Source organism: Syngnathus typhle, linkage group LG7 (assembly GCF_033458585.1).
Source record: "Syngnathus typhle isolate RoL2023-S1 ecotype Sweden linkage group LG7, RoL_Styp_1.0, whole genome shotgun sequence".
Classification (NCBI taxonomy): domain Eukaryota; kingdom Metazoa; phylum Chordata; class Actinopteri; order Syngnathiformes; family Syngnathidae; genus Syngnathus; species Syngnathus typhle.
In genome coordinates, this window is record NC_083744.1 from 11,551,322 (window position 1) to 11,564,470 (window position 13,149).

Here is a 13,149-nt window from a genome sequence, read left to right on the forward strand (position 1 = left end):
ATTCATTCTTAATGGCACATTCGACATTTCACGTTTACGTCGTTCCAATTTGAAATTCACATCATTCAGCACATTCTAATCACATTCGGAAGGATTCTCGACATTCCCAAAATTCCCAAATTCAGAAATTTCACGTTTTCACGTTAAAAATTCCGACAAATTTTCACAAAATTTCGTTTTTCAGCTCTAACTTCTACATTTTTCAACCGATTCAACTCGTTCCAACTTTCAACTGTTCATCTTTTGCCTACCTATTCCACAACGTCCCACTTCCCAAAAACTTCACATCTTTTATTTTGAAATTCAACCAAAATTCTCTAAAATTTCGTTTTTCCACTCTAATTTCTACATTTTTCAACCGATTCAACCCATTCCAACTTTCAACTGTTCATTATTTTTCTACCGATTCCACAACTTCCCACTTACCAAAAGCTTCACATCTTTTATTTTGAAATTCACACCCAATTCCTTTTCCCTTCTCATTTCTACATTTTTCAACCGATTCAACCCATTCCAACTTTCAACTGTTCATCATTTTTCTACCTATTCCACAACTTCCCACTTACCAAAAACTTCACATCTTTTATTTTGAAATTCACACCCAATTTCCTTTTCCCTTCTCATTTCTACATTTTTCAACCGATTCAACCCATTCCAACTTTCAACTGTTCATCATTTTTCTACCTATTCCACAACTTCCCACTTACCAAAAACTTCACATCTTTTATTTTGAAATTCAACCAAAATTCTCTCAAATTCCGTTTTTGTACTCTAATTTCTACATTTTTCAACCGATTCAACCCATTCCAACTTTCAACTGTTCATCATTTTTCTACCTATTCCACAACTTCCCAAATACTTCACATCTTTTATTTTGAAATTCACACCCAATTCCTTTTTCCCTTCTAATTTCTACATTTTTCAACCGATTCAACCCATTCCAACTTTCAACTGTTCATCATTTTTCTACCCATTCCACAACTTCCCACTAACCAAAAACTTCACATCTTTTATTTTGAAATTCACACCCAATTCCCTTTTCCCTTCTCATTTCTACATTTTTCAACCGATTCAACCCATTCCAACTTTCAACTGTTCATCATTTTTCTACCTATTCCACAACTTCCCACTTACCAAAAACTTCACATCTTTTATTTTGAAATTCACACTCAATTCCCTTTTCCCTTCTCATTTCTACATTTTTCAACCGATTCAACCCATTCCAACTTTCAACTGTTCATCATTTTTCTACCTATTCCACAACTTCCCACTTACCAAAAACTTCACATCTTTTATTTTGAAATTCACACCCAATTCCCTTTTCCCTTCTCATTTCTACATTTTTCAACCGATTCAACCCATTCCAACTTTCAACTGTTCATCATTTTTCTACCTATTCCACAACTTCCCACTTACCAAAAACTTCACATCTTTTATTTTGAAATTCACACCCAATTCCCTTTTCCCTTCTCATTTCTACATTTTTCAGCCGATTCAACCCATTCCAACTTTCAACTGTTCATCATTTTTCGACCTATTCCACAACTTCCCAAAACCTTCACATCTTTTATTTTGAAATTCACACCCAATTCCTTTTTCCCTTCTCATTTCTACATTTTTCAACCGATTCAACACATTCCAACTTTCAACTGTTCATCATTTTTCGACCTTTTCCACAACTTCCCACTTACCAAAAACTTCACATCTTTTATTTTGAAATTCACGCCAAATTCTCCAAATATTCTACATTTCTCAAGTAATTCAACACGTTTCAACATCGTTCGGCAGCATTCCCCGAAGAAGTTATTCATACATTTCGCCTTCACACGCAATTTCTCCAGAAATTGCAAAATTCTAGTTATTATTATTCTTCTATTTTATTCTCCTCACTTTTTTGTCCCGTTTCATCTTTCACATAATTCATCCGATTCACTCCATTCCACTTTTCACGTATTCCAAATATTCAGGAAAGGGGTGCTTGTATTTTTCTCATTCCGAAAATTTTCCGATTCCGCAAAATTCCCAAAATTCCGACAAATTTTTCCCCATCCATTCTTAATGGCACATTCGACATTTCACAAAATTTCGTTTTTCACCTCTAACTTCTACATTTTTCAACCGATTCAACCCATTCCAACTTTCAACTGTTCATCTTTTGCCTACCTATTCCACAACTTCCCACTTACCAAAAATTCCAAATTTTCAAATTTGAAATTCAACCGAAATTCTCTCAAATTCCGTTATTCCACTCTAATTTCTACATTTTTCAACCGATTCAACCCGTTCCAACTTTCAACTGTTCATCTTTTGCCTACCTATTCCACAACTTCCCACTTACCAAAAGTTCCAAATTTTCAAATTTGAAATTCAACCAAAATTCTCTCAAATTCCGTTATTCCACTCTAATTTCTACATTTTTCAACCGATTCAACCCGTTCCAACTTTCAACTGTTCATCTTTTGCCTACCTATTCCACAACTTCCCACTTACCAAAAATTCCAAATTCTCAAATTTGAAATTCAACCAAAATTCTCTAAAATTTCGTTTTTCTACTCTAATTTCTACATTTTTCGACCGATTCAACCCGTTCCACATTTATTCCCCTTATTCACCTTATGCTTACCACATTCACTCCCATTCACCCCCACTTCCACTATGCTTCCCACATTCACTCCCATTCACCCCCACTTCCACTATGCTTACACAATTCAACCCTTGACCCCCAATTCCAGTGTGGCGGCCATCTTGGATGACCCTGAAGTGCCACCAATGAACCCAGAATGAACCGGAAGTGACCCCAAATCAAACCGGAAGTGACCCCAAATGTACCGGAAGTGACCATTTTAGACCGGAAATGACCCCTAATAAACCGGAAGTGACCTCAGACGAACCGGAAGTGACCCAAATTAAACCGGAAGTGACCCAAATTAAACCGGAAGTGACCCAAATTAAACCGGAAGTGACCCAAATAAACCGGAAGTGACCCCAAATAGACCGGAAGTGACCTCTGGTAAACCGGAAGTGACCCCAAATCAAACCGGAAGTGACCCCAAATGAACCGGAAGTGACCTATTTAGACCGGAAATGACCCCAAATAAACCGGAAGTGACCTCAGCTAAACCGGAAGTGACCTGTTTTAAACCGGAAGTGACCCAAATAAACCGGAAGTGACCCAAACTAGACCGGAAGTGACCCGAATCAAACCGGAAGTGACCTTATTTCAACACTGAGTGGCCCAAATAGCTACATTTGCGCTAACTTTTTCGTTTTTTGTCTGATTTAACCCGTTTCGACATTTTTACCCCAAAAGTGAACCTCCTGAGGCCGTTTTTTTTTTTTGTTCCAAATTTAGAAAGATTTTGGCGCAATTGCTTTTTTTTATTTTCCCATTCATTCTCTATGGGGATTCAACATTTGCTCTAACTTCTACATTTTTTAACTGATTCAACTCGTTCCAACTTTCAACTGTACATCTTTTGCCTACCTATTCCACAACTTCCCACTTACCAAAAATTCCAAATTCGAAATTCAACCAAATTCTCCAAAATTTCGTTTTTCTACTCTAATTTCTACATTTTTCAACCGATTCAACCCATTCCAACTTTCAACTGTTCATCTTTTGCCTACCTATTCCACAACTTCCCACTTACCAAAAATTCCAAACTTTCAAATTTGAAATTCACCACAAATTCTCCAAATATTCTACATTTCTCAAGTAATTCAACACGTTTCAACATCGTTCGGCAGCATTCCCCGAAAAAGTTATTCATACATTTCGCCTTCACACGCAATTTCTCCAGAAATTGCAAAATTCTAGTTATTATTATATTTTATTCTCCTCACTTTTTTGTCCCGCTTCTTCTTTCACAAAATTCACCCGATTCACTCCATTCCACTTTTCACGTATTCCAAATATTCAGGAAAGGGTGGCTTGTATTTTTCTCATTCCGAACATTTTCCGATTCCGCAAAATTCCCCAAATTCCGACAAATTTTTCCCCATTCATTCTTAATGGCACATTCGACATTTCACGTTTACGTCGTTCCAATTTGAAATTCACATCATTCAGCACATTCTAATCACATTCGGAAGGATTCTCGACATTCCCAAAATTCCCAAATTCAAAAATTTCACGTTTTCACGTTAAAAATTCCGACAAATTTTCACAAAATTTCGTTTTTCAGCTCTAACTTCTACATTTTTCAACCGATTCAACTCGTTCCAACTTTCAACTGTTCATCTTTTGCCTACCTATTCCACAACGTCCCACTTCCCAAAAACTTCACATCTTTTATTTTGAAATTCAACCAAAATTCTCTAAAATTTCGTTTTTCCACTCTAATTTCTACATTTTTCAACCGATTCAACCCATTCCAACTTTCAACTGTTCATTACTTTTCTACCGATTCCACAACTTCCCACTTACCAAAAGCTTCACATCTTTTATTTTGAAATTCACACCCAATTCCTTTTCCCTTCTCATTTCTACATTTTTCAACCGATTCAACCCATTCTAACTTTCAACTGTTCATCATTTTTCTACCTATTCCACAACTTCCCACTAACCAAAAACTTCACATCTTTTATTTTGAAATTCACACCCAATTTCCTTTTCCCTTCTCATTTCTACATTTTTCAACCGATTCAACCCATTCCAACTTTCAACTGTTCATCATTTTTCTACCTATTCCACAACTTCCCACTTACCAAAAACTTCACATCTTTTATTTTGAAATTCAACCAAAATTCTCTCAAATTCCGTTTTTGTACTCTAATTTCTACATTTTTCAACCGATTCAACCCATTCCAACTTTCTACTGTTCATCATTTTTCTACCTATTCCACAACTTCCCAAATACTTCACATCTTTTATTTTGAAATTCACACCCAATTCCTTTTTCCCTTCTCATTTCTACATTTTTCAACCGATTCAACCCATTCCAACTTTCAACTGTTCATCATTTTTCTACCTATTCCACAACTTCCCACTTACCAAAAACTTCACATCTTTTATTTTGAAATTCACACCCAATTCCCTTTTCCCTTCTCATTTCTACATTTTTCAACCGATTCAACCCATTCCAACTTTCAACTGTTCATCATTTTTCTACCTATTCCACAACTTCCCACTTACCAAAAACTTCACATCTTTTATTTTGAAATTCACACTCAATTCCCTTTTCCCTTCTCATTTCTACATTTTTCAACCGATTCAACCCATTCCAACTTTCAACTGTTCATCATTTTTCTACCTATTCCACAACTTCCCACTTACCAAAAACTTCACATCTTTTATTTTGAAATTCACACCCAATTCCCTTTTCCCTTCTCATTTCTACATTTTTCAACCGATTCAACCCATTCCAACTTTCAACTGTTCATCATTTTTCTACCTATTCCACAACTTCCCACTTACCAAAAATTTTCACATCTTTTATTTTGAAATTCACACCCAATTCCCTTTTCCCTTCTCATTTCTACATTTTTCAACCGATTCAACCCATTCCAACTTTCAACTGTTCATCATTTTTCTACCTATTCCACAACTTCCCACTTACCAAAAACTTCACATCTTTTATTTTGAAATTCACACTCAATTCCCTTTTCCCTTCTCATTTCTACATTTTTCAACCGATTCAACCCATTCCAACTTTCAACTGTTCATCATTTTTCTACCTATTCCACAACTTCCCACTTACCAAAAACTTCACATCTTTTATTTTGAAATTCACACCCAATTCCCTTTTCCCTTCTCATTTCTACATTTTTCAACCGATTCAACCCATTCCAACTTTCAACTGTTCATCATTTTTCTACCTATTCCACAACTTCCCACTTACCAAAAACTTCACATCTTTTATTTTGAAATTCACACCCAATTCCCTTTTCCCTTCTCATTTCTACATTTTTCAACCGATTCAACCCATTCCAACTTTCAACTGTTCATCATTTTTCGACCTATTCCACAACTTCCCAAAACCTTCACATCTTTTATTTTGAAATTCACACCCAATTCCTTTTTCCCTTCTCATTTCTACATTTTTCAACCGATTCAACCCATTCCAACTTTCAACTGTTCATCATTTTTCTACCTATTCCACAACTTACCAAAAACTTCACATCTTTTATTTTGAAATTCACCACAAATTCTCCAAATATTCTACATTTCTCAAGTAATTCAACACGTTTCAACATCGTTCGGCAGCATTCCCCGAAAAAGTTATTCATACATTTCGCCTTCACACGCAATTTCTCCAGAAATTGCAAAATTCTAGTTCAGATGAAAAGATGAGTCACAGCACCCAGACAGGAAAGGGCTGTTTTATATCAATAAATCATGAGATCATATCACCCAAAAAGCAGAGTGGCTTTTTATTAAAACACATCTAGCAAGATGTAAATTTGATGTCATTGTTAATCATTTTAATCAATCTCCATAGCAATTCAGATAAGGTTTATTGTGCAACGCATTCAAAGTCCAACTAACATCTTGATTGGTTGGTGACGATAGGCATCCATTAATGATTCCACGTGCCTTTCTTACATGTTGGTTGGCTGTGAAAATATTGTATTTATTTATTTGTAAATGCACCTGTATTTATTAGATTTGTAGGTGTCAGTTTGTCATCAAGCTGAAACTTCATGCGTACTTCTAAGTGCTCATTATATGGAAATAACCAATTAGTTCTCCCAGGCTAAATTTGAACTGTCAGTACTGGGATATAATCTCTAAATAGCTTTAAGTCTTTTTTTTTTTCTTTTTTTGAGAAATGATCTTTAAAATTGGTGATTTGTTACTGGTAAGTGATTTATGATTTATACAAACTTGCTGTTATGGATCAGTTAAATTAATTTTTATTAGTTTCCAGTGTGAAAACTAAAGGATGACTAGCTTCTACTTTGAAATGTCAGCTCTAGACATTTTATTCTCACTAATTATGTTTACAGATGCTGACAATAATAATAATAATAATAATAATAATAATAATAATAATAATAATAATAATAATAATAATAATAATAATAATAATAATAATAATATATTATATTTATAACGCACTTTATATTCGGAGGAATTATTACCTTCTTACCATAAATGTAAAATACTGACGGCCACCCAACGAATTGAACCATCACACCAGCCAAAGGCATGGCGATCACCGCTCCCGCGTAGGATCCTGGAACAAGATGCATTTCATTTAAGACAATCTTTACAGGACATAGAATGAAAAACTTAAGCAAAGTTATGCGCAATTTTTACACGTCTGATGTTGAGCCAGCTTGTTTGATGGGGTTGAGGTCATTTGTTGGGCACGCTGTACAGACTTTTACGGTAATAACAGTAAATTACTGGCGCCGGGCAGGCCAATAATTTACAGCTTTAACTGTAGTAGTGTATTTGGACTCACGGTATATTACCATAAGATAATGCTAGGTCGTGGTCATTTTACAGTGCATCTAGTATTATTAATTTTAACAGTAGGCTAAAAGATAAAGATAAAAAAAATCTGATTTATATGAAATCTTTCTGTAACACACTCAAGTGTCCACAATGAGTACATTGCTCATGCATGCGAACATCGATCAAAAACGAATTTGCAACGAGCTTGCATCGCTTGACGGAACCTGATGACCGATTCTTCCATCCATCTATTTTCTATCCAGCTTGTCTCCATTGGGGTCAAAGGTGAGCTGGAACATACGATCCCAGCTGACTTTGCACACTCTGAACTGGTCTCCAGCTCGTCACGTGTCATTTTATAGAGAGAAACATCCATTCGCACATACTGACAATTTATGTATTCTGACTAGAAACTGGAGTGGAGGTTCCAGCTCAGCCGTGACCCTCGTGGGGACAATTGCAGTACATGTAGAAAATGGATGAACCGATGGTTGCTTTAGAAACTTTAACCCACCGCAGAAGGATGTTGTTGCTAGTCGACTGCGCTCAAGAGGCGGGGCCCATTTTGACCACATCCCATGGCACGCTGGGTACGTAACACCCTAGATGGGAAATGTGCCAAAATGAATGAAAGCATGTCCTTCAGTCATTTCTTTGTAACTTCTTTATTCTCTATTCCTATTCTTACCTCAACTAAGCCCTGAAGGATGCGGACAAACATGACACAGCCATAGTGCACCCTCGCTGCAGACGGGATAAACATATTCAGCACTGACGTCAAGAAAATGGCTGCTCCAAACACCCTGATGAAAAAAAAAAGCAGACATTGACCATTAATTATTAATTAATAATTCATTAATAATTAATTGTCCCTGGCCGCTTTACTCATTTGCAGAAAATTAATATCTTTTTTATACTTTCATTTGTCTTCAAAATTCAATTCAACTGTATTTATAAGTGAGTACTGAATATTACAAAGATGAATAACGCGCGATGTGCAGTTAGATTGCATACGAGGCCCGCGACAAAAGTGAGTTTGACACTCCTGTAGTCTATTTGAACGTCGTCTCTGCTCCCTACATCCCTTTTTCTCCTTCTCTGAATCTTCCTTGCTCTCTTTTTCCAAAACAGTGTAAGTGACACTTGTAATATTCCAGTGGCTGGTGTTTCAGAAAGAAATCAGAGGCAGGATCTTTCATTATTAACTCTGTCAGTGGCGTGTCCTCTTTTCCTGTGAAGCTTTTATTACAGGATTACTATCTGCTTCATCGTCACTGCTCGAAGCACTGAACAGGTTTAACCATTTAAACACGACACTCTTGGGCTGTTGCTCAATGGTCTTTTTGTTCCGAAGAATAAATATATGTTTTTTTATGCGATGATGACACGCACTCTAATCTAAATGCTCAACTGGATAAACTGTATTCCCAATACCTGTGGAATCCAATAATTCGAGAAACTGCAAGGTTTATTTTATGAGGAGCCGTATTAATTATATATTCATGAATATGTTGAGACTTTGTAAAAACAACAATATGAGTGACCTACTTCTTGTCAAATAGTGAGGCCACATCTACTGTAACTCAAGTGATTACCTTGTTACTGGCTATGAATGGCAGTGCTCACTAATTTATTTTATTGATACAAATCTCATTTGGGAAAAACATTCACGAGCCTAACAAACCAAAAGAAGTCATATCTTGCAAAATCCTTCATAGAGGTAGATTTCTTCCTCTCTAGTGAAGACAAAAGACACACTCGACCAATATTTTAATAATCTGTCAATAATTTTGTTGATTATTCAATGAATCAGGAAACATTTTTTAAAAATTGTGATAATCGTAAAAGCAGATGTTTGCAAATATCTTCTTTTGAATCAATACAACGATAATCCGTATGCTTTCAGTTGAGAGCAAGCAACAAGTGTCATGAACTGGTAGTTACAGAAAGCCAAGCAAATGAAATCAATAAATAGATTTGACCTGTTAGCAGACAGCTTGTTTGAGATGAAACCACCAGGAATTTGAGTGACGATGTAGCCCCAGAAGAAAGAGCCATGGATGAGTCCAACTGTCTCCGGATCCCAGTTGAACTCAGCTTTCTAAAAAGAAAAAGATGGAGTGTGTATATGAAAGCACATCGCTTTTTGATTAACTATCAAGATAGAATTTCTTTAAATATATCTCAACCTGGAGGACTTCAGTTCCATTCACATATACAGTGTTGTTGTTAACCATCTCCACGATTGCAACACCGAGGTTGCAACGGATGCCGAAGGAGATGCAGAAGCCCAGACCGCTGAGGATGGCAATGATGTAACGCTTGGGCAGACCGCCACAGCTGCAATCCAGCAGCGGAGCAGGACGAGTCGGAGATGCCACCGGACGCCCATCCTCTGTCAACTCAATGTGGCTCTCCTCTTCTACATTGCTGCCATCAATTTTCCTGCACAGAAAATAGTAGAATTCACTTGTCCTTATTTGTGTCGTGGGGAAGCTGGAGATTATCCCAAGATGACTTTAGGCAGGAGGCAGGTTAGATCAGGTTGCTAGTCAATCACAAGGTTTGCATGATGCGATTGATTGAAATATTTGAACTCACTAAGTATCCACCACAACTGCAATCTAATGAGATAGGTTATATATCTATATTCTATATTCTATATTCTATATTCTATATTCTATATTCTATATTCTCTCTCTCTCTCTCTCTCTCTCTCTCTCTCTCTCTCTCTCTCTCTCTCTCTCTCTCTCTCTCTCTCTCTCTCTCTCTCTATATATATATATATATATATATATATATATATATATATATATATATATATATATATATATATATATATATATATATATATATATATATATATATATATATATATATATATATATATATATATATATATATTATCATTTCTTGAGCCCTGTGCAAATGTGATGTCATTTTTAGCCGACAGCAAGTGGCAAAATGGTCAGTCACTGAGGTGGATAAAAATGGATTGATTTGGCTACTTAATTCATATTCCACAACGCAATACAAATCAGAATGTCATGTTTAGACTAGTAGGGGCACATAAATCATGTTTTTATTCAGATAAATGCATATATATTTTTACTTGACGTTCCCTTTAAACAAATATTTTCTTATGAAAAGCAAATTATGTCATCATGTTGTGTCAAAGAGATATTGATTAAACATGTTGAAAATTATGAGTGTAATTTGCGGTGGCATGTACCAAATTGCAATTATTTCTACTTCAAGATGATTCTCATGTTTGTTACTTCACTTTGCTACCTTTTTGGAACTCTTCACGATAGAAAACAAAACACAGTCAATTAAGAATGGAAAAACTAAGCAGCAATATGAGAGGAAGAGTCTTCTTGATACAACTGTTGCATTGGTTCTAAACACACACACACACAGTGCTGTGAATTATTTATGAGACATGAGGTATGTATTACTGTTTTAAAATTGACCCAAGCTTAAATTACAAGCACAACAATTTAGTGTTTACTGTATGGACTGCATCATCTTCGAATTTTTTTTTATCCCTCTGACAACAGACGTAACAACACACTGAGCGAACAATAAATACTTTTTAAATATCTTCCCTCGAGGGAGACAACTGTTGGGAAAAAAAACTCCTCTCACCTTTGCAGTTTCCCTAAAGAGTTGCCCACCGTACTCTTCACTTCTTCTGTTCCAGGGTTTAGCATCTGCCCCTTCAAAGCTTCCAAAGACATGTTGGTGTCTTTTTTTTTTCCTAATGTGTCTTGATAATTCTGAATCCTGAAAAATCCACTAGATGATCTCCATTCTTGGTGAGCTTGTGGGCCAAGGAGTTGGATCCACCTTTAAGTGGATATAAAGCCCGTTACCAAACCACTCGAGCCAATAATTCAGTGGGTCTCAGTGAGGTAGAGGGAGGGCTTGGTGATGTTGGCGTACCCCTTAGTGCCAGTTTCATCTTCGAGATGTTCCATTTAAGAGAAGGACTTGTATGTAAGTCGAACGCATATGAAAGCACTGGATCCAGTTTTTAGTTTAACGGCTTCAAGAGATCATTTTCATACACAGCTAAACTGAAGGCACACCTTTGTGCTATCTCTCCATGTCCCAGAAAGGAGGTGCAAGTGTTGTCCAACCCCTCGCTCACTCCGTTTTCATCCTATTTATCGTCACCATCATCTTCGTGCCACCGTCATCTCTATGAGTTCATCTGATCTCAGCCAGTCAGGTGAACAATGAAAGATGCATGAGATTGACAAAACCAAAATTGCATGAGATTGGCGAGACCAAAGTAAATGGGAATTATATTATTTGCTATGGTGTATTGCGACAGTCATTATTAGATTGATATATATATATTTATATATGATATTAAAATAATGATGATCCTGTCTTAATTCATACACAAATCGATTTAGTCTAGGCGTAACTTGACCTATTTTATTGTATGAATGTCAACAGGTGCATAAGTATTGTATCATGTGCCGTGTAACGAAAAAGCATTTAATTGCAAATTGCTGGCATAGATAGAGGAAAATTATATTATTTGTAAATAATAAATAATGCTTCCTGGCAAACTAAATAAAACTGAATAAATTTGTACTACTTATTCAAATGACAGAACAGTCGACCAAATTCACTTCACATCAAATAAACTTAAAAATTGTGAAATGGACTCAGAGCCGTGGTTTCATAACATTACTAGTCTACCATCTTGTGGTCAGAGTGAGAAGTGTTGCGAGATTAATGCAGCCCTGAAGCCACTGCAGTACAATGTATGCCTCTGACCTGCAATAGTTTGATAATCTAAACACATAACATCTCAGAATAAGAGTTAAATTGTGAACTGATCATTTAAGTGAGTGCTGCCATTGAATGTGACATTGTTTGTTTTATTATTCAATGATAACAATGAAGGAGCCCAACCTAGCTGACATGGGATAAAATCAGATTTAATACCCTGGACTGGTCATTAGAGAAGCACACAACGATATAGCCCAGGGCTGGGCAATCAAATTTGCAGAAGGGCCACATGAAAAACTGGAACCCCGAGCAGACATGCAAATCCCTTTTTTTTTTTTCATTTTTAATACATTTACAAAAGGCTTATTATCATGAATTAATAATAAATTAATTCAATAAGTTGCTGTGTGTAGATATAGTTTCGGTTCTAATTGTGAAATACAAATTTCAAGTAAAGTTACATTAATATTGTGTACCAAACGCCAACTGAAACCGTTTCTAATGAAGAATGTGAAATATATAGATAAGCATTAATTATTAAAATAATTGCCAGTAAATACGTAATATATTTGATCAGTATGCATCAAGATTTGCATACAGTATTATTAGGTCAAATCGTCTTGCCCCTCCCCTCCGCCTCCTTCCTCCACCTTGCAGGAAATTAAAAAAAAATAGAAAAGAAATTCCAGAGTTGTCAGAAAACATCCACATGGGTGCACACAAAATAAAAGCACCATTTCCAAAATCAATGCAGAACATCCAATGTTTTATGTTAACTTCACGTGAGGGCCGGTCAGGGAAAGTGAGCGGGCCGGATTTGGCCCCCGCGCCGGACATTGCTGCGACCTTTACAATCATAATCATGTGTATTACAGCGTTAGTACTTGGGAACTGAACGCAGTCAGTTAGGCGAGTGAACTACCAGTTCCTCATAATCAATTATTGCAAGTTAAAACATTAGTTTTATGAAGTGTTTTTAAAGAAATACTATATTAGCA

At 36.1% G+C, this 13,149-nt stretch overlaps 1 protein-coding gene across 1 annotated transcript in view; it reads right to left on the minus strand.

Annotated features, from left to right (window-relative positions):
- Positions 1 to 11,142, minus strand: part of slc17a8 (solute carrier family 17 member 8) — a 39,963-nt gene extending 28,821 nt beyond the window's left edge. The window contains exons 1-6 of the mRNA XM_061283595.1: positions 11,051 to 11,142; positions 9,592 to 9,847; positions 9,385 to 9,503; positions 8,091 to 8,205; positions 7,917 to 8,004; positions 7,092 to 7,178 (exon numbers count right to left, since the gene is read on the minus strand). Of these exons, the coding sequence (XP_061139579.1) occupies positions 7,092 to 7,178; positions 7,917 to 8,004; positions 8,091 to 8,205; positions 9,385 to 9,503; positions 9,592 to 9,847; positions 11,051 to 11,142 (757 nt within the window). The remainder of the gene's footprint in view (positions 1 to 7,091; positions 7,179 to 7,916; positions 8,005 to 8,090; positions 8,206 to 9,384; positions 9,504 to 9,591; positions 9,848 to 11,050) is intronic.
- Between the last annotated feature and the right edge of the window lie 2,007 nt (positions 11,143 to 13,149).